Raw genomic sequence first — 22,897 nt, forward strand, 5'->3', positions numbered from 1 at the left:
TCATTTTGGATTTTTAGACATCATCTTTATATTAAATTACTGACTCAACTTGCATTAAAATTGCTGTATACACTGCCTGAAAGGTTTAATTGTAAAACTATTAATAATTGACAAAAAGTAGAGACATCTTTGATTTAGGTAATGAGGCAAGTATATTCTTGGACCATGATCTTGATTATCACACTTAAGTGATGGAATATAATCTCCCAGATATACTTTTGTGCAATTGCATTGATAATTTCAACAAGTGATGACCGATTCTTAATTTTTCTCTTTTACATTGATTAAAAACTTATGATTTGGTGTTTGGAATATTACTACTTGTGCAGGTAGATGGTTTTTGCTATCATTGATTGATTAATGGGTATGGATTAGGGCGTAGGATGAGGCTTTCTTAGAAACTGTAGTACATGTGCAGTAATTGACATGTGCAATCTTTCCTACAATGTATGCTTGGTTATATGGGGAGAACTAACTAACTTTTTCAATTACTATTAATGGAAACAATGATATTTAATCCTCCGGTTTGATTTTTATTTTATTTTTTGCATCAATCTCAAGAATTTGAGATCGTGAGTAGGTTGTGATCTCGCTAACGAGATGTTAAAAATATGAACATATTAATCTATGAAAATAACATTTGGACTTATAAAAAAAGGAGATGAACATGTAGAGACCACCTTCCATACTACTGCAATCTGTGGTTGCCATATAATCCTCTTCAATTGGCAAAGAGGCCCACCATTCTTCTGTGATACCCAAGACATCCCAACTTCGCTGACAAAGTTATTCCATAAGGTATTGGCAATCTCACAATGGAGTAAGCGGTTGTCAACTGATTCCCTGCTCTTCTTGCCCAATCTCTCAGTTTCCTAACAAGAAAGTTGCAATAGCTGTTTCTTTTAATAGCTCTCTGTCATCATATCTAAAAGGCATGGATTTCAATATAATAAAGCATCTTGAAGCGTGGATTTTGCACTGGCTGCTAACCTTACGCACAGTCTAATTCTTCTTCTCAGTACACTAACAGACCTAGGAAAGAAGTTACCAAAAATAGAAAGATATAAAGTTGAGATAAGATTTATCAGTACGTGGAGTGTGGCAGCAATAGTTATAAAAATGGGCTCTGCACTGTAATGTGACTTCATCCTAATTCCCCTTGAAATCTTTTTGGCCTTTAATTCTGCATCATTAAAACAAATCAGTGGTCCTAGTATTTAAGTTGCTCACCCCCAATAAATTGCATCAATGGACAAGAAATCCTTACTTGGGGGGATGAGGCAATTTAAATGCTTGGACCATGATTAATATTTACACCATTTTGATCGATTAATATAATGTGTGGCATTTTTTCAGCAATTACATTGTCCCTGTTTGTTGCATAGATTGTTCAACCACTTTAACAAGTTCATTAACTTTCAATTTGATATTGCTTGGCTTTTGATTTGATGTTAGGCATCTCGTCTCTTATAGCTTAATAAGGGTATGAATTTTTTCTTAATTGACAATTATGATTCATTGTTGCAGAGAAAGTTTGTATGAAGACGAAGAATTTGACCAACATCAGAGACAACTTGCTGCACTGCTTGTGTCAAAGGTAGAATGCTTTTGTTGGTCCCTTTTTTTTTTTTCCAATTAACAACTATTTTTCAGCACCCTCTACATTGATATGATTGCCACCATGACTTCCAATTCTCTAGTTTCTAGACTTGAAAGATTTTTGCTCTTTTTCTTCCCCTTGCTAGTTGGGTGTTTCCTTGCATTTAATAAATAGCATTTAACCCTTAGGGTTTGGCTCAAGTGGTAAAAGCCTTTGGCTTGGGAATATGCTCCCCCCAGGTCTAAGGTTCAAATCCCCCTGGGTGCAAACAATCTCTAAGGGCTATCGGACGAGGGGAATTTCCCCTTGAATTACCATAGGTGCACTTGCAGAAAACTCCTTGCCAAGGGCCTGTGCACCCCCAAGATTAGTCGGGATGCTGTTCCCGGACACCTGGTGCCAATCAAAATATAAATAGCATTACTTGTAAGAAAACGTAGGCCCCGTTTGTTTATACAAATCATCTCAACTCATCTAATCATTACAAATTTTTCAAACTCCCACACAATTTAATAAACAATTCAACTTTTTTAAATCCCTAAACAAAAATAATATTAAAAAATTATGTTCTAACAATATTTTATTCAACTTTCAACTCTTATCTCATATCATCTCATCACATCTCATTTGTGTAACTAAACGAGGGCGTAGTCTTCTAAAATGAGATCCTTTGGTTCCAGATCCATTAGGATGGAAAAAACTACTGGAAATACTTAAAACTGTTTCAAACTTCAAGTTGCTGTAATTTCTTTCTCGATTTATTAGTAGCTAATCAGAGAATTCTATAACTAGTAATTAGACTAATATAACATATAGGTTTTGGAAGTTGTCTGATGTTATATGTTGAACATATATATTTCATTTATTCGTTTTACTGCTTGAATATTTAGTTTCTACTTGCTCATTAACATGGAAGTTCCTTTTCTCTCAGGTTTTCTATTACTTGAGCGAGCTTAACGATGCACTATCGTATGCCTTGGGAGCCGGTTCTTTATTTGACGTGTCAGAAGATTCTGATTATGTTCATACGCTTCTTGGTATGAGTGACCATGTTAAATTAGAAAATATCAATGTAATTTAATTGTTGATCATAATATTCAATTATCTTCGGAGGTTGAAATTATATGCTTGTTTGAGAATTTTGAAGTAATTATCTTGCATTTAATTAACCCCTAGGGGTTGGCTCAAGTTGTAAGGGCCTTGGTCTTGGGAGTATGCTCCCCCATTGGTCTAAGGTTTGAACCCTTGGGTGCAAACAATTTCTAGGGGTCACTTTCCCTTGATGAAAGGTTGATGCTTTATTACAGTGTGGGAGTGTTTTACGTGGGTCTAGGGTTTAACTTCTGGGATCCCTTTTCATAAAAAAAAAAAAAATTACATTTAATTTAATTTTGGTTCTTATCCACAGCTAAAGCTATAGATGAATATGCCAGTTTGAAGACGAAGGCAGCAGAATCAAATGATTCAGCAGCAAAGGTGGACCCTAGGTTGGAGGCAATTGTGGAGAGGATGCTGGATAAGTAAACCCATACCCATTTCTCCGAATTGAAAGTAACACCTTGGATATTTAAGCTAATTTAAAATTTCTTATTTAGGTGTATTGCTGATGGAAAATACCCGCAAGCTATGGGGATTGCAATTGAATGCCGGCGATTGGATAAACTTGAGGAAGCAATCACAAAGAGTGATAATGTTCAAGGGACTTTATCTTATTGCATTAATGTCTCTCATTCCTTTGTTAATCTTAGAGAATATCGGCGTGAGGTAAGTATTGTTGTTCTAGCTCACTGGATATTTATAGCTGTTTTTTTAGTACTGGTATTTGACCTCTATTCTCAGTCCAAGGCGATGAGTGACAGACGTTAATCCTTGTTTGATTGTCCTGACAGGTACTTCGTCTCCTTGTTCAAGTATATCAAAAGCTGCCTTCTCCTGATTATTTGAGTATATGTCAGTGTCTCATGTTCTTGGATGAGCCTGAAGCCGTTGCAAGTATATTGGAAAAGCTTCTTCGCTCAGAAAATAAAGATGAAGCTCTCTTGGCATTTCAAATAGCCTTTGATCTTGTAGAAAATGAACACCAAGCATTTCTCTTAAGTGTGAGAGATCGCCTTTCAATTCCCAAGACTAAACCTTCTGAACCAGTGCAGCCTGGACCCGCTGAACCTGATTCTTCGCAGAATGAAAATTCCACAGCTCCAGAGGATGTTCAAATGAGTGATGGGAGTTCTCCGTCTAATTTGAATGTGCATGAAACCGATCCAAAAGAAGTAATATATGCAGAGAGGCTGACTAAAATCAAGGGAATTTTGTCAGGAGAGACGTCAATACAGTTGACTCTTCAATTCTTATACAGTCATAACAAGTGAGGCAGTTGCTTTCTGTATTTCATTTACTTAGTTTTCAAAAACCCCTAGGGGTTGGCTCAAGTGGTAAAGGCCTTGGGCTTGAGGGTATGCTCTCCTAGGTCTAAGGTTTAAATCACCTTGGGTGCAAACAATCTCTAGGGGCCATCAGACTGGGGGATTTCCCCTTGAAATTACCCAAGGTGCATTTATGGGAAACTCCTTGCCGAGGGCATGTGCACCCTTGGGATTAGTCGGGATGTTGTTCTCGGACACCCGGTGTCAATCAAAAACTTAGTTTTCAAATGCTATTTTGGTCCCTTAGAAACAAAATTTTGATTAGGTCCTTACTAAGTTGACTTCAATTTGCAATACAGATCAGATCTTCTCATCCTCAAGACAATAAAGCAGTCAGTCGAGATGAGAAATAGTGTCTGTCATAGTGCAACGATTTATGCTAATGCAGTTATGCATGCTGGAACAACTGTGGATACATTTCTGAGGGAGAATCTAGTGAGTCAGATTTTGCTTCGTCCTGGATTTTTTATTTTATGATGCTCTATGTTCTGTTATTTATACTTAACCCTGTGTAACCCTGAAATTCAGGACTGGTTGAGCAGAGCCACAAATTGGGCTAAATTTAGTGCAACTGCTGGTCTTGGTGTTATTCACAGAGGCCACCTCCAACAGGGGAGGTCACTGATGGCACCATACTTGCCTCAGGGTGGGGCTGGTGGTGGTGGCAGTCCTTACTCGGAAGGTGGAGCTCTCTATGCTTTGGGTCTTATTCATGCAAACCATGGTGAGGGCATCAAACAATTCCTTCGCGAAAGCCTACGCAGTACTAATGTGGAGGTACTTTAAAACAATGGTTTTTCTTCTCATAGCCAAGGAATTGTAGTTGCCAAAGAAGTTTATATTGGGGTTTTGGGTGCAGGTTATTCAACATGGTGCATGCTTAGGCCTTGGTTTGGCGGCTCTAGGAACTGCTGATGAGGAGATTTATGATGACATTAAAAATGTGCTCTACACTGATGGTGCTGTTGCTGGTGAAGCTGCTGGCATCAGTATGGGTTTACTCATGGTTGGAACTGCAAGTGAGAAGGCAAGTGAGATGCTAGCTTATGCACACGAGACACAACACGAGAAGATCATACGGTAAAGTCTTATTTAGTGATCTGGATGTCGAACTGAGTCTTCTCTGTACATGGTTTTTACTCTTTTTAATATGGTTATTGGATGTTGCAGGGGTTTAGCATTGGGAACAGCCCTCACGGTCTATGGAAGAGAAGAAGAAGCAGACACCCTAATTGAGCAGATGACTCGTGATCAGGATCCTATATTGCGCTATGGTGGTATGTATGCATTGGCGCTGGCCTATAGCGGAACAGCAAACAACAAAGCCATTCGACAGCTGCTACACTTTGCTGTATCAGATGTGAGTGATGATGTCAGGAGGACTGCTGTTCTTGCACTTGGGTTTGTCCTGTACTCTGAGCCAGAGCAGGTTGGTTCCTTCTTGTTTCTTCCTTGCTATTTTGCCTGTTTGCTTTTTTTTTTCCCTTTTTGTTTTTGCTTTGTCACTTTCAATGCAACGTGATGCAAGTCTCTTGCTCCTCTTCTTTGAATAGCTCATCTGTCTTTGTTTTTTCTTCTTAGCTTTTTCTTTTGTGCTGCTTTTTTGTTTTTAAATTCTTACATTTTTTGTGGGTTATCTGCAGACTCCGCGAATTGTCTCCCTACTGTCTGAATCTTACAACCCTCACGTTCGATATGGTGCAGCCCTTGCAGTGGGCATTTCTTGTGCTGGAACTGGCCTGAGTGAGGCTATATCTTTGCTAGAGCCTTTGACATCAGATGTTGTTGATTTTGTTCGTCAAGGTGCCCTTATTGCAATGGCCATGGTTATGGTCCAGATTAGTGAAGCCAGTGATTCACGTGTTGGAACCTTCAGGTATTGTGTTATTATTTTTTATGTTTTTCATAAACATTTATTTTCTTATTATGTCTGATATCTCCTTAATTCTAGGCGGCAATTGGAAAAAATAATTCTTGATAAGCATGAAGATACCATGAGCAAGATGGGTGCAATCTTGGCCTCTGGAATTCTTGATGCAGGTGGAAGGAATGTAACCATAAGGTTGCTTTCCAAGACAAAACATGATAAAGTCACTGCAGTTGTTGGTCTAGCTGTTTTCAGCCAGTTTTGGTATTGGTATCCCCTTATTTATTTCATAAGCTTGTCGTTCTCACCCACTGCTTTCATTGGACTGAATTATGACTTGAAAGTTCCAAAGTTTGAGTTCTTATCACATGCAAAGCCATCACTTTTTGAATATCCCAAACCAACGACTGCGCCCACAACTACTTCTGCTGTAAAACTGCCCACTGCGGTTCTGTCAACCTCAGCAAAGGCCAAAGCGAGGGCAAAGAAAGAAGCTGATCAGAAGGCTAATGCTGAGAAGGCTTCTGGGGCAGAGCCTTCATCTGTTGGTCAAAGTAGTGGGAAAGGAAAATCATCTAGCGAGAAGGATGGGGACTCAATGCAGGTAATCATCACCCCTACTTCATTGCTACTTTTACCTGCAGTTGTTCAATAAATTTAAAGGTGCGAAGATAGAATTGAAAACTTCTCTTGGATCTTTCATGCATAATATGTGCTTTTGTGACCAAAAAGCAATGATGTGTGCTTTTGTGATATATGGGTATTGGTGGTTGAAGCTGTTTCATTGTTAATACCAAGTTGGTCAATATGCAGAGGGCCGTTATGGTTGGAGTTGTTTTATTTTGGGTCCAGAAATTGTATATATAGGAGGTTCTCAAGGAAAAGAGACCGCGAGTGAGACCCTAATGAGAAAAAGAAGCAAATGATAGAGAGCCAGACTCAATTACTTGGGACAGTTTGTTAGTTTTTGGCATATCACATAATTATCATCTCATACGTTTGATTTGGCAGGTTGATGGCCCACCAGAGAAGAAATCGGAGCCGGAGTTGTCTTATGAGATTCTGACCAACCCTGCCAGAGTAGTTCCTGCACAGGAAAAGTTCATTAAATATCTAGAAGAAGGCAGATATGTGCCAGTGAAATTGGCACCTTCTGGCTTTGTTCTTCTTAGAGACTTGCGTCCAACTGAACCCGAGGTACTTAGCCTTACAGACACGCCGGCAACTGCAGCATCACCTGCTGGTGGAGCAGCAACAGGACAGCAAGGTTCTGCATCAGCCATGGCAGTTGATGAGGAACCTCAGCCACCTCAGGCTTTCGAGTATGCCGCATGATTTTGGCTTCGATCCACTTTGTTCATTCGGTGGTGAGTTTATTTAGTGGTCTTTGAGAAACTATGATGCTCTTTAATCGAAGAAGAAAAATTGTGCCAGTAATTAGTCAGGTGACATGTATTGGAGTTAAATTATTCGGAAAAAAGAGCGACATGAAGTCTTTCAAGTTTTTTAATATGCCCTTTTCTTTTGATTTTTGATTTTATTTTATTTTTGGAACTAACGTCTTATGTTTACAATTTGAACCATCTGTATTATTATGGTTAATTAAGTTTAGAATTTTGTGAGTTTATTTTAGTTCAAAAAAAAAAAAAAAAAACTCCAAATCAAAAAAAAGAAAAGAAAAGAAATTATAATGCAAAGTATAATGAGTATACCAAATGTTTTCCATCACATACAGCTAGCTGTAAAGCATTTAAAGATTCCCCCAATATTTCAAATTAAAAATAAAAAAATAAAAAAAGAAAAGGAAAAGGAAAGGATTAAAGCACTAACCAATTCCACTATCCATCCCACTTCCAAACTTCAACTCATTAACTAAAAAGCCCCCCCACTAGCAATATATATCATCTCTCCAAAAGACAGATCCATTAACACCAGAATCTCCAAATGCTTAAAAGGTTCTGTACAATTCTCCACATATTAGAGATGGATATGTTTACATATGAAATCTACTTATTTAATATGGGTTCACATTGCTCACTGGCAAAATTAAATTAAATATGGTATAATTCATATATTGTTTTATTGTCTCTCTCTAATTATGAAAGTAAAAAATTTCTTCCTTAATTTTTAAGTCATTATTCTCTTATCATCTCTTGATTTTATATCAAATAATTGGTATCATTTTTGGGGTGTAAATCGGGTTGGTGAATTTTCGATCTATCATTTTCCTCAGACCGAACATCCATAAGGATCGGACCGGATCAAAAGCTATTGATCCGGTCCGGTCCGATAGTTGTCAATCAGTTCGGTCTGACCTAATTATTTTATTATTTTTTTTTATCTTTTTTTTTTCCAAATAAATTACTAAAAAATTATTTAAATTACTAAATTAAATTTAAATAAATTATTAATGTAGGTTAAGTAACTAACTCATTAAAACAAATGTATTTTACTATAATTATATTTATGATGTCAATAGTTACTATTTACTAATTTAGACTTTACTCTTTAGCATGCGTAATTATCAATAATGTCATACATTTTATATATAGTTAATGAATATCAAATAATTTCATTGTACAAAAATTATTCATATTTGCTTGTAACTTAGGTATTTAAAAAAATTAACTAATTATTTTAATTAAGTGTAAATAGTAGAATATGTATGAATGTATGATGTATTAATTATTTACATGTAATGACATAGACTAACATGATTTATTATTTATTATTAACTGATAACATATATTATTTTATATGATCAATAATAATAAATTAAATAAAAATTATATTATTAATTTATATAATTACTATAAAAAATAATATATTAAATTATTAAAAATATTTTTAAAGTAAATATATAAGGGTTCAGTGTGATTTCAGATTTGATCTGATCCAATCTAATAGACTCCAAAATCAGTCCGGTCGGTTTTGCCAGTCCTGACCGAATTATTTACAGCCCTAGTGCCTCATCCAACCTCCCATAACGGTACGCAGAACCATGCACGTAAAGGTGTCAACGTGTCTCTCCCTTCTTGCACCAAAAACCCCACCAATACCATGTTAACATGACCACCAATACCATGTAAGTTGCCTGAAAGAATATACGATTACCCACAATTGGGGCGAAAATTACGAGCTCCATAGTTTTCGTAACTTTTCATAATTCTTCAATCTCATTTTATCTAATTATTATAATTATTTTTTAAATTTTTATATAAAATAAAATCAATTTTTTTAAATTTAAAAATAAAAATAATATTAAAAAAATATATTTTAATAATATTTTATTCAACTTTTAACTATAATCTGAACTCATTTCATTTCATTTACAAAAACAAACAAGATCAATCAAAAATTAATTATATTTAAAAGTCTTTACACTATATATCATTCATGTATCATAATTTAATTTATAAAAAAAAATTTAAAATTTAAATCTTATAAATTAAATTATATCACATAAATAACGTATAATATAAATTATAAAAAACTTTCAAATAATATTACAGAGCAGTCAAAACCATTTGGTGCTTTGTTAGAGTCCACCATTTGGGAATTGAGGATCTTAAAAACTAAAAAAGCATTCATTGGGAATTGAGGATTCCTCAGTTTCATCCAATAAAACGGAAACAACCTAACCACCAACCATTGGTTTTTCTCCAACCACGACAGCCACGTTGGTGTCCAACAACATTACCCCATGCATGCTTTACGTACGAAGAGGAATCAATTATTTTTATATTTTATTTTTCTTTTTTAAAAAAAAATTAAAAAAAATATTTGTTTATGAAATGATATTATTATATTATTGTATAAAGAGTAAGGAGAGTCTCACAATGAGGCTTTGTTGGCTCCTAAACTCAGCAGAGAAGAAACAAGGAAGAAGACATTATTGCTTTTGCAGTCTTTTTCATTATCCAACCTGTACGTACAGACTTGCAGAAAAAATTGGATATGTGCAATGAATCAGTGATAAAAAGACACCAACGAGAGACCAGTGGGGCAGGATCACCAAAATCTGATGAAAGATGTAATCACTAATCAGAAAGGCCAAGGTTTCTCAGACTCAGAGAGGAAAAAACAAAACATAAGACAAAAAGCAAAATATGCAGAGGGGGTCATCTTTATTCCATGGAGCTTTTCAAAGTTCCATCAGTACAAGTATTAACAAAGGGGGAAGGAAATACAGTACGAAAATAATAATAATAAAAAAAAGAAGAAAATCCCAGTAAATTTCTGTACCAAATGGCAAATAGACTTGACCCAGTTGGCTGAACCCTAACCTCACACCACAAGTACAACCAACCAACCAACCCTCTTTCCCTTTTCCCCTCAGATGATCTGTTGGATATTTGCTGTGTTAACTTCTCACTAGACATAACATCTGTTATGTTAAGGACCATTAGTCTACACCTTTAACAGTCCTACTTCTTTCTTTACAAGTGAATTAAGAGTGATGGAAGATGGAAATAAGACCATCACCATTCCAAGTAAAACTCTAATTCCTGCTACTTCAACAGATAATATGCAGGAAAAGAAGTCCTGATGGAACATTAATGTAATCTACAGGTCTAATTTCACCCATTCATATCTCCCTGGAAGCGGCTTCTCGTTCACAGGATCAAAGTTGTACCTGCAGATAAACCCGAATCGACAAACATTAATATCAGCTAATGGGATGGTAACTAAATCTTGCTACTGGAATTTTTTAAAGTCTAGAGCAATCTGAATCAATTAAATCTTGCTAATGGGAAATGTTTGTGGCATACTTTTCGATGAATTGTCTTCGCTGCTCTTCCACAGAAGCAGCAAAAAAATCGTCCATTTCTTGCGTTGTTGGGATGTGCCTCACAGTTGTGTTCTGGGTTCTGCCGTTAGTCTTTGTTGGGCCGGAAGGCCTGGTGGTAGAACAAGGAGTTCTTATGGTGTCTGGATCCCTCCTAATCAAACTGCAGGGAGTGGATTCCCGAGTACTCCTGTCAACGTAAAGATTAATTTTTATAAAAAATGATAGTCGTAGTCGTGAGTGCAACGTGCTATCACTTTGAAAAAAATTAATTTTTTAATAATAAACTCAACTTTTTTTCAAAACGACTATACAACGCTTGAGCATTCCACAATTGTATGTAGTATTGCTCATTACTCGTGATCAGACCATTGATCAGACCCAATGAAATAAACTTTGCATATTCCACTTCGAATAATGCAATTGGATCAATATCATGGGAAGATCAAAATGGAGAAACAACATATAGGACAGACTTCATTTTATAGCCCGTGTGTCGGTACCATCCAAGTTCTAGAAACTAGTAAAAGCATTATCATAAAGCACAATACAACCTCAAAGCAATCAAATCAGAACAAACAAACAACATTTTCTCCACCGACCGAAAATATATAATACAAAGAAAGGTAGCTGAGTAATAATAGTAGAGAACTGATGGTGCTACGTTCAAGATTCAGAACATATCTTCTTTTATTTTCTTTTCTTCGCAAGGTTCAGAACATATCACTATAAAGTCTTCTTTTTTTGCTTTTTATATACATTAGACTCGTTACAAAATTTACATCTCCCTTTTTATATACATAAGTCGGAAAATACCTCAAGAAATGGACTTCTAGTTCTTGAGTAATTTTTTCGAGTCAGTAAGCTTCAAGCAAATGTGATTTTTAAAATTAAAAAAAGAAGAAAATACAGATTTTTTTTTTTTTTAAAATTTTAAATTTTAAAAGAAGAAGAAGTTCGGCCGTGAACTCTGAAAACACTACTGACCCAAAAGAAACATTAAACTAAACATCAATAGGGTCCACCGAGAAATTTATCGAAAACTCGGAAAATATGGAAGCTGAGACGGAAGTTGTTCATATTTCCTTTTAAGGAATGAATGAAGGTAACACGAAAATTAAAATCTTGCATTTTTCTTGTTAACTGATTTTCCCCCCAAAATCAAAATTTTGCTAAGTGGCTTCAATAAATCACCCGCAGTTTCCTTCTCTTCAAACCAAATGCTCAAACCCCAAAGGAATGAAAAGTTCACCACCGCAGATTTAAAATTCCCCGGTCTCCCAACGAAAACACTGAAGCTTTTGTTCATACTATGATTCTAATGCTCAATTCGAATTCCACTCAAAGTACGTGAATTTGAGCCCAAAAACAAAAGTATTCGACACTAACTTTAAAAAAAAAAAGGAAAAATATTAAAAAAAAAAAAAAGAAAAGTAACGTAAACCAGAGAAAAAAAATAAAAGAAAGAAAACCCCCCCGATGAATTCAAATCGAAATTTTCTTTATTTTCCCTCCCTTTCCCAGCAACCAAACAGAGGCTAAAGAAAGCAACAGCCCCCCAATGGAGAGGTTTGAGGTTAAAGAAACAATAAAAATGAAACCCGAAAAAAAAACCCACCTCTCTCTACCTTCGAACTCCAAAACATTCTCCCCAAACGAAGCTTCCTCAAGTCCCAAGTCACCATTGTTGTTCTTGCTACTCTTTTTCTTCTTTTCTTGAAGGCCTTCTTTAGCACCACCCACAACCTTCTTCGCCTCCTCCTCTTCCAAGGGCCCAGGGGAGACTGGCCCATCGGAGGCAGAGCCAACTCTAAGCCTCGACCCAGACCTAGGGTTTGATTTGGGGATAGAATTATCCATATCCGGGATTTGATTTTGATGCTGCGCGCAGCTTTCTATATAGTTGGGTCCCTGTTTGTGGCGCTTGGGTACAGAGCCGTGGCCAGAAAGAACGATTGGAGGCTTCTGGAGACGGCGGCTCCGGAGCTGGAGGTAGGAGACGGAGCCGGTATCGGTAGTGGGAGAAGGAGTGGCAGGGGACTCCTGGAGGGCTAGGGTTCTGGCGCGTGTGCGTACCCCGAGGGAGGACTGGGAGACCTCCATGACGGCAACCTCGCCTGTAGTTTTGGCCTTGCGAATATACTTCCCCATGATTCTGATATGCTCCCTCTTCTGTATGCTTCAAAAGCCAATAATCCGAGATAAGCCAAAAGATTTGAATTCAATTCTCATGAGAGAGAGAGAGAGAGAGAGAGAGAGAGAGGGGCATTTGTAATTTTGTAGTGTCTCTGGCTTCGTATATATAAACGCCAATAGGGTTGTGGAGGAAGTCAGTCTGTCTGGGCTACTTCGAATTTCTCATTTTCTTTTTCTTTTTTCTTTCCACTTTGATTTCTTCCTCTCCACTACTACTAGTAGTAGTGCTTCACACTTGTTTCGATTTATCCTTATCATCTGTTTCTTTTATTTTTTCTGATATTTTATTTTATTTTGAAGAACAAAAGTCTTGCACACAAATTAATACTTTTAGCTATATTTAATAATTGTAATAGTATGTTGCTTGATTGACATAATTTTAAATTTTTAAAATAAAAATATGGAGTTTAAAACCCGCCTCCGCCAATTATATTTAAAAAAAATACTATATTTTATAATAACAAGAATTTCACATTAAAATTTCAAAATTTTGTATTTCTCATTTTTTAATGTTAAATACAACTTTATCTTGTTTACCTTTATTTTTTGTCAATCAAACTCAAGAAAATCTTTTTCTTTGTTTGATAATCTGAGATTGGTATGGTTTTGATAGTCTACCCATTTTGGTTTTGGGTATTGATAATGCTCTTATCTTGTTTGTGCTAGATAAGGATTTACACAACTGGCTCACAATTTTGGTAAATCCTTGATTTTAATTAATTGAAGATGCTTCTTGGATTAAAATCAAATGAAAAAGGTGCTCAACTCAGAATCCATTCAAATTCATCTTCAGAATGATGTACCAAATAATTCAATTGAACCCAGAATATTTAATTTCTCAGCTCTTCCTAAGTCTGTCCTTTGACCACTAGGCTGCCAAACCAATTCAATTGGCTTAGGAACTTGCAAAGAAGGAAGAAGGAAAGTTTCATGATTCTCTCCCATGCTTTAAATTGGTACAAAGACCATTTACTACTTTCAAGCTTTGACTCCCAGCACAATAAATAAATAATCTCTTACAGATTTAATTTATAAGAAAACTTTAGTTTTATCTTCATTTGTTTTTGCAAATAAGTGAAATAAATTGAGATAAAAGTTAAAAATTAAATAAAATATTATTATAATATTATTTTTATTTTAAAATTTTAAAAAGTTAAATTGTTTATTTTATTTTATGTAAAAATTTGAGAAAATTGTAATGATTAGATGAGATGAGAATGTTTGTGAAAACAAACAAGGTCTAATCTTATAATGTTAAGAATGTGCATTCTAAACCAATGAAGCATAATGGTAAGCCATGTACGAGTCTATCCTTTGTTACTATACAAGTAATAATATTCATATAACATATTTCATAATATATATTGTAAAATAAGGATATTTTAGTAAAATAATATTACTTTAATAAGTTAGTTTACAAAAATAATATTCTTTTTAAAATATTATTATATAAAATGTTGTGAAAAATGACAGTATATTTATCATTTTTGGTTACTATAAAGAGGGGCTCAGCAAAAATACCTGCACTTACATAAAGAGGGGCTAGAGCTCATGTTTTGGATGTGTGTTTAGTGTACTTGACTTAGAAGATGGTGGCTAACAAACCATCGGCATCTTCATTTGCCTTTTATGACTTCAATATGTCTTATCTTTGCACACGCAAATACCTTTGGAAAACTTCAAAGTAATTTTAAAATTTTTAATGAATATTTAATGTTATACTCACATAAATAAATAATAATAAATTATAATGGGAGCCACACGCTATGTGCATTCTCTTTGAAGAACTCCATCCTCGAAATTTGGATAGGATCTAAGAGACCTCTTTTAGGCTTCATCCTCTCTATTTTTTTTGCGATCAATGTCACTAGCAGGGATGTAATCAATTTGGTCCAGTCTAATTTTAGACAAAATTTAGAGTTGAATTAGTATGTACCGATTTTACATTTTCAAGAACCGATTACGCACCGATTATTCTCCTAAACCGGTACTTCCAATTTTACCGGTTTCGATTTGAATTGGTCCGGTTTTCCAATTTAAATAGTATTAATATTATGACATAAAATGTAATTAATATACTAATATATATTAGTATTAATAATATATTATGTATTTATTAAAATGAATATGTTAAGAATTTATTAGGTCATAAAATGTTATTAATATATATATATATATTTTATGTTTAAAACATATGATCAAATAAACTTTCATATTTAAGATAAAAATTTTATGTTATAAATTGTAATAACATTATCTTATATATAATTATAATTTATATTATTATATATATAAATATTATATAATATAAAAATATTATATATAATATTAAAAAAATTAAATTAACGAGCCAAATTGTTGGAAAAAGAGCATTTTCTTTTATTAATTTAAGATCCAATTAATGCTTGTTACGGAATGAATACTACTAACTTCTCAAGATAAAGGTCAAACTCAAGTCAAGTGAAAAGAGTAGTAGTCCAACCCATGTAGTCAATACCTAGTTATAGTCTTCAAGTGTTATCCTTAGGTCTCATATCTCTTGTAGACTCTTATATATATAATTGCTTTGTACCTCAATGTTTATAAATAATCAAAGGCTTCACCTAGTTTTGGTGAGCTATCAAGACCAGGTTAGACAAACGTCCCTCTCTAATCAGTAATCATGCATGGTTGACCCCTCCATCGTCCTCTGAAATGTCCCCCCAACTCTCCATCATCTATTATTGCCCTTCACGCCCTAATCACCATTAAATTGATGCGGGACAGCTACTTATTGTAGAAGGTTCAGGTAGTTCCTTATCTCAACAAGGCAGCACCTTCACATTTTGGTTGATGACAGCTTCTCATGTTCATCGCCTGTAATCACTACACCAACGAATCAGACCGTAAACAACCCGACATACACGTCATGGATGCTATAAATTCCTCCCTATCCGAGACGATCTTAACTGATCATGTCGTCAAATGTTCCACCTTGCCCGCTGTCAGTCACTCTTGAGAGTATGTTTACGGCTACTTCACGAGCGTGCTCTATGAATCTCCATTATCAACTTGCCACTCTCAACAGAGGGAAGATCCCTGTTGCAGATTACTTCCACAAGTTCACCAACCTTGCTGATACTTTGGTCACAATCGATCCGCCCCTTGATGATTTTGAACTCGTTACATCTCTTTTAGCAGTCATGGTCTTGAGTTTTACTCCTTTGTCACCTCTGTTACCACACGCGTGGAGCCAATCTCTCTTCAAGATCTCTATGGCTACTTGCTCACGAACTTCACCTCGAGCAAGATCGACCCATTGCTGATCTGTCTATGGCTAGTGCTAATGTTATTAGTAAATCTCTAGGTCTCCTCGGCCTGGTTCTGGTAGGCGATCCCAGTATTCCTCCAATGGCCGTGGCTCTAACTCCTCTGGCAACAACCGTGGCTCTTGAGGCAGGGGGTGTGGGCCGTGGCCGCAGTTTCTCCTCCTCCTCTTCCTCGAGATTAATCTGTCAAGTTTGCAATAAGGCTGGATACACTGTCCTCTGCTGCTTTCACCGTTTTGATAACAATTATCAAAGTGACAACTCCACCACCATGTAGGCCTATGTAATGTAAGAATTCTCTTACGTCTGGATGTATGTAAATAACAGGACTAGAACAGTAAGAACGAGATTGATGCTGATGAAAACTTACCTCATAGATTCATACGTATTGGGGTATTTGAGGTCCCCAAATTCCTCCATAAACGAAATACAAGTAAAGATGAAAATGCTCCAGAATGAATCACACATCCATTCGGCGTGGGACTTAACTGACTCAACAAGAATTTACTAAAATGCCTCCACAATGACCGAGTCCAGGGGAATTACTACACGCACCGTTTTATACTAAACGGTGCACTTCACCCGTAACCCCCCCTTACACATTTAAACTACACCGTTTCTTTATTACTTAAAGTGATGTCGTTCCAGCATTCACTTTGCTGAAGCAACGTCGTTTGGATAACACCCGTAAGACTTAATTCCCAATTCGCACTCCCGTATCTCCATTTCACGATCTGCTATCAATCCGCCCCTCTTTCGAACCCTAAAGCTTCCTCCTTTACTTCCATGATTCTTCACACCGTAGCTCCCTTACATTCCCCCACCCTTATAAGACATTGTCCACAAGGTGTGGATACAAAGCCCTAAGTTTCCAGAGATTTTCCCATGAATTTTCCCCCTCCGAGAGTCCGACCCATTTGATCAATACCTCTGTAGTAGCTCGGCCTCCTTGTTGTCTCATGCGTCGATCACGCACAACTTCCGGCTCGGGAATCACTTCCCCTTCGCTGTTGGTAGGTGGCAGCGTCGCAAGTGGTTGAGTCCGTTCTCCTAGCTTCTTCTTCAAGCAAGACACGTGGAAGACTGGATGGATTTGAGACGAGGGAGGTAGCTCGAGTCTGTAGGCCACGGATCCGAGCCTTTGGAGCACTTTGAAGGGCCCATAGAAGCGAGGTGCAAGCTTCATGTTTCTGCGGAGTGCCACTGTCTTCTGGCGGTACGGCTGCAGGCGAAGGTATACCCAGTCCCCAACACTAAACTGTCTTTCAGTTCTCTTTTTATCCGCATAATATTTCATCCTGTCCTGAGCTGCCTTAAGATTATTCTTTAAGAGTTGTAAATTTTGTTCTCTGTTTTGCAATAGTTGGTCAACTGTCGGGTTGTTCGATGTGCCTGGAATGTAGTCGATTAGCCTTGGGGGAGGATAACCGTAGAGAGCCTCAAAAGGTGTTAACTTGGTTGAGCTGTGGTAGGTGCTGTTGTACCACCACTCGGCTAACGGTAGCCACTAGCTCCACCCCGTGGGTTTAGATCCTGCGTAGCACCTCAGATAACCTTCTACGACCTTGTTCACAGCTTCCGTCTGGCCATCGCTCTGCGGATGGTACGCTGAGCTTTAGTCTAGGGAAGTGCCTTGTAGGGCGAATAGCTCCTTCCAGAAGGAACTCAGGAATATCGGATCCCTGTCGGATACTATGGTTTTTGGAAGACCATGCAATTTGAAGACAGATCCGAAAAACACCTTGCCACTTCTTGAGCTGTATAGGGATGGGATAGGGTCATGAAGTGCCCGTACTTAGTGAAACAATCCACTACGACAAAAATTACAAAACAACCCTTAGACTTTGGCAGCCCTTCCACAAAGTCCATCGAAATATCTACCCACGCTTGTTGAGGTATGTGCAGTGGTTGTAGAAGCCCTGCTGGGGGTAACGTTTCATACTTAGAAGCCTGACAAATTTCACACTCCCTCACCTATTTTTTTATATCCTTTTTCATCCCTGGCCAATAGAAGTCCCTTTTTTCCCTTTGATAGGTTTTTAAGTACCCCAAATGTCCCGCCATAGGGTCTGTATGAATAAACTGAAGTACTTTCAATTTGAACGGTGAGTCTGGAACTATAAAAATTCTGCCCTTCCTTAAAATTATTCCCTGCTGTAATGTTGTCCCCTTAGGAACCTCTAGATGCTTCAACAACCTTTCTAACAGATCTGAGGTTTCTGTGCTATTTTTATAGCTGAGTTTCAGCTCTTCCACCCAATCTGAAGTGGGAAAAGAAATCTGGGCAAGCAAACCCCACTCCTCATTCTCAACCTCACCTTTTCTCGACAGTGCATCCGCCACGACATTCTCTCTTCCGCTCTTGTACTCAATCTTAAAATCGTAGCCCATCAACTTGCTCACCCATTTGTGTTGAACTTCTATCCCAATTTTCTGCTCAAGCAGAAATTTCAGTGCTTGTTGGTCCGTTTTAATAATAAATGACTGCCCCAAAAGGTAGGGTCGCCATTTCTGCACTGCTGTCACAATGGCCAGAAATTCCTTCTCATACGTTGATAGTAGTAGAGCTCTTCCCTTTAACATCTTACTCAAAAAAGTAATAGGTTGCCCCGACTGCATAAGGACAACCCCTATTCCTTTCCCACTAGCATCGCACTCCACTGTGAATGGTTTTGAAAAATCTGGTAAGGCAAGTACGGGTGGACTAGTCACTGCTTCCTTTAATTGTTTGAAGGCCAGCTCTGCCTCTTGGGTCCAAACAAACCCATTTTTTGTCAACAACTGGGTAAGGGGGGCTGCTAACAGCCCATAATGCCTTATAAATTTTCTGTAGTACCCCGTCGACCCCAAAAAACCTTGCAAGGCCTTAGATGTCTTGGGAAATGGCCAATCCAACATGGATTGAATTTTTGAAGGGTCCACTTTAACACCTTGGCCAGAAATAATGTGGCCCAAATAATCAACTTCCTCCACCGCGAAACGACACTTTGATTTTTTTGCATACAAATAGTGCCGTTTCAGCACCTTCAAAACCTCTCTCAAGTGAATTTCATGCTCATCCGGAGAATTACTATAGACCAAGATGTCATAAAAAAAAACAAGGACAAATTTCCTCAAAAAGGGTTTGAATACATCATTCATTAACCCTTGAAATGTGGCTGGAGCGTTGGTGAGGCCAAAAGGTATCACCAAAAACTCGTAATGCCCTTCATGTGTTCGGAAAGCCGTCTTGGGAATGTCACTAGGCACCACTCTTACTTGGTGATAGCCCGACCGTAGGTCGAGTTTAGAAAAGATCACCGCTCCAAAGAGTTCATCCAGCAACTCATCTATCACTGGAATTGGAAATTTTGCCTTTACCGTTTCCTTATTAAGTGCCCTATAATCCACGCACAGCCGCCAATTGCCATCGGCTTTACGAACCAGCAAAACAGGGCAGAAAAAGGACTAGAACTAGGTCTAATCACTCCCGAACTCAACAACTCAGCCACCATTTTTTCAATTTCTGTTTTCCGGTAATACGGGTAGCGATATGGCCTATTTGTGATGGGTTGAGTACCCTCCTTGAGCACTATGTGATGGTCATGGGAACGGGGTGGGGGTAGTCCTTGAGGTTCCTCAAACACCTCCTTAAAGTCTTCTAACAGTGCTGGAAATGGTTCAGCCAGCTTCCCATGTTCTTGGTTCACTTCCCCAACACACATAATCTGTAAGAAAATTCCCTTCCCTTTTACCATAGTGGCCTTGCAAACTTTTTCACCCTCCTCTACCACTGAAGGGTTTAATTTCAGCACTTTCAACTCAATGGCCTTTCCATCCAACCAAAAGCTCATCACTAGCTTAGAAAAATCCCAAGTAATAGGGCCCAAGGTTTCCAACCATTGGACTCCCAAAACAATATCACAACCAGCTAGGTCTAATAAATGAAGAGGAAGCTGAAGCAAATTACCTTGCACCTTAAGCTTGACTGATCTACACAGCCCTTCACTGTTTAGGCCTTCCCCGTTAGCTACTCGCACCTTCAAGTTGACTAGGTAATCCACTGGCAGCTTCAACTTGGAGGCCACTGTTGCATCAATGAAATTGTGTGAGCTGCCCGAGTCTAGCAAAATCACCACTTGCTTCCCATTGATACTTCCAATCACCTCATAGTTCTTACTGTAGGAGTACCAGCTATAGCAGCCAAAGAGATCTCAAGTTCAGCATTGTCGCTGGTCGCTAACTCTAGAAGCTTGTGCTCTTCTTTTTTTTCACATGGTTCCTCTTCCTCCGTCTCTCCTCCTTCTTCATCCACTTGTAAGAAATAAATTCGAGAATTTTTGCAAGTATGGGTGGGATTCCATTTCTCATCGCAATGGAAACATAGGCTTTTTTTCTTTTCTCATCCATATGCATGGATGTCACTGGCTTAGTAAAACTCATTGGTTTCTTCCATTTATTGTAATTATCATTGGAATAAGAACGCTGGCCAGAATTACCCCCTGCCATGGGCATGGTCCTTTCCTCCGTCGGTTTGCTGTACTTTCGAGTACGGCTGTGATACTCTTCTTGCATTTTTGCCAAGCCATACGCTGCGTTTAAATTCACTGGATTCAGCATCCTTACTGGTATGCGGAGTTCATCTTTCAGGCCGCTGAGGAAACAACTCAGCTTATGGAGGTCCGATAGGCCCCTCAAGCGATTAGATAATGTTTCGAACTGTGCCATATAACTAGCAACAGAGCTGGTTTGCTTGAGTCGTGTCAACGCTTCCATCGGGTCGTCATAAGCTGTTGCACCAAAACGAAGTAGTAATGATCTAGAAAAAGTATCCCAATCCCTGCATAAGCCCCCATCTGCTGCATTTTGGAACCACACGAGAGCATCCCCTTCCATGTGGTACGATGCCATCAACAACCGCTGTGGTAGTGGTGTTTGATGGAATTCAAAGTAATGGTTAACCTTAAAAAGCCATGCTGCTGGGTTAACACCTTGAAAATGAGGGAAGTCAAGTCTGACCCCCCTAGGATTGAATCTTCTTGGGTCTGCCTGGTCATTGTCGGGAGGAATTTCATGGTTGAAGGGTGGAGGGGGTGGTGGTGGTTGGATCTGTTGCTGGGCAAAAAGTGTACGTAACATGTCTTTGATTTCCTTTACATCTACTTTCACCGTACTCACATCAGTTTGCACATTACTGACATCTGATTTTAATTCCAGGATTTCTTGTTGTTGGTGCTCAACTTGAAGCTGAAGTTGCTGGTGCTTAGATCTGGTATTTTCGGCCATGGTAAATGAAATTGTGTGGTGTTGTTTGGGTGAGTGTTTGGCTTGTAAAATGGGTAGTGAAAATGTAATGTCTAGGTAATGCAATCCGATGTTAGCTGGATTGGTTCTGTTGAATGTAGTGTTTGGTTGGGTATGGAGTTGGTGATTTACTGGATTTGTTTGGATGTAATGGGCAGGATCGGTGACTTGATACCACTTGTAAGAATTCTCTTACGTCTGGATGTATGTAAATGACAGGACTAGAACAGTAAGAACGAGATTGATGCTGATGAAAACTTACCTCATAGATTCATACGTATTGGGGTATTTGAGGTCCCCAAATTCCTCCATAAACTTAATACAAGTAAAGATGAAAATGCTCCAGAATGAATCACACATCCATTCGGCGTGGGACTTAACTGACTCAACAAGAATTTACTAAAACGCCCCTACAATGACCGGTTCCAGGGGAATTACTACACGCACCGTTTTATACTAAACGGTGCACTTCACCCGTAACCCCCCTTACACATTTAAGCTACACCGTTTCTTTATTACTTAAAGTGATGTCGTTCCAGCGTTCACTTTGCTGAAGCAACGTCGTTTGGATAACACTCGTAAGACTTAATTCCCAATTCGCACTCCCGTATCTCAATTTCACGATCTGCTATCAATCCGCCCCTCTTTCGAACCTTAAAGCTTCCTCCTTTACTTCCATGATTCTTCACACCGTAGCTCCCTTACATGTAACCTCACCTTCGCAAGGTGTAGATCCATCTTGATAACCAGACTTTGGTGCCACTCACGATGTCACCTCTGATTTGAACAAGCTCAATATCAAGGTTCAAGAATATAGTGGCTCTGATCAGATTTGGATGGGTAACGGTAATGCACTGCCAGTCACACACCTAGGCATCGCTCATCTCTCTACCCCTCAATGTTCTTTCCTTTTATATAATGTTTTGCATTGTTAAACAATAAAAATATTGACATTAAAATCCCAATAGTACGAAATATGATAAATACACAATTACAGAAATATGATAAATACACATTGTAATAATATTAAAGTTACAATCTTAAATATGATAAACACACATTATAAAATATTAATGTTACAAGGGTTATTGGTTTAAAGGGGGGGTGAGAATTGGTCACTTTAGTAGTTGAGAAGTTGAGATTTGAGAAAAATGAGGGACTTGAGGGTCGTAGGGTCACTGGGTTAGGGTTGTTTGAATTTTTTGAATTTTAGGTCTAAGGGTTAAATGTAAATTCAACTTTCTTAATAGGTCATAACTGGTTGACCTAATGGGTTAACCTGCTTTGACTCGAACCCGTTAAGATCAAATTCAAATCCACTTTTATCGTGTCATGTTTATGTTGGATTAACTAATCGTGTCATATATTGCCACCTCTAATTAATACATAGGTTGAATTTCACCCTCATTTTTTGTTGCGAAGGATCAAGCT

General features: G+C 37.8%; 2 protein-coding genes across 2 annotated transcripts; one reads left to right on the top strand and one right to left on the bottom strand.

The window, feature by feature from the left end:
* The first annotated feature begins 1,248 nt into the window (after positions 1–1,248).
* Positions 1,249–7,517, top strand: LOC118344038 (26S proteasome non-ATPase regulatory subunit 1 homolog A-like). Its single transcript, XM_035683775.1, has 13 exons — positions 1,249–1,280; positions 1,528–1,597; positions 2,532–2,637; positions 3,009–3,120; positions 3,196–3,364; positions 3,490–3,965; positions 4,323–4,458; positions 4,552–4,800; positions 4,883–5,103; positions 5,194–5,452; positions 5,667–5,899; positions 5,975–6,494; positions 6,902–7,517. The coding sequence occupies exons 1-13, from the start codon at positions 1,249–1,251 to the stop codon at positions 7,223–7,225; spliced, it is 2,907 nt and encodes a 968-aa protein (XP_035539668.1). The 3' UTR covers positions 7,226–7,517.
* Positions 7,518–9,981: 2,464 nt separating this feature from the next.
* LOC109021961 (cyclin-dependent kinase inhibitor 5-like) lies at positions 9,982–13,033 on the bottom strand. Its single transcript, XM_019004719.2, has 3 exons — positions 12,298–13,033; positions 10,663–10,869; positions 9,982–10,526 (listed from the first exon to the last, which is right to left on the bottom strand). Exons 1-3 carry the CDS (start codon positions 12,828–12,830, stop codon positions 10,457–10,459), a joined length of 810 nt encoding a protein of 269 aa, XP_018860264.1. The 5' UTR covers positions 12,831–13,033; the 3' UTR covers positions 9,982–10,456.
* Between the last annotated feature and the right edge of the window lie 9,864 nt (positions 13,034–22,897).

Source organism: Juglans regia, chromosome 12, assembly GCF_001411555.2.
Source record: "Juglans regia cultivar Chandler chromosome 12, Walnut 2.0, whole genome shotgun sequence".
Lineage (NCBI taxonomy): Eukaryota > Viridiplantae > Streptophyta > Magnoliopsida > Fagales > Juglandaceae > Juglans > Juglans regia.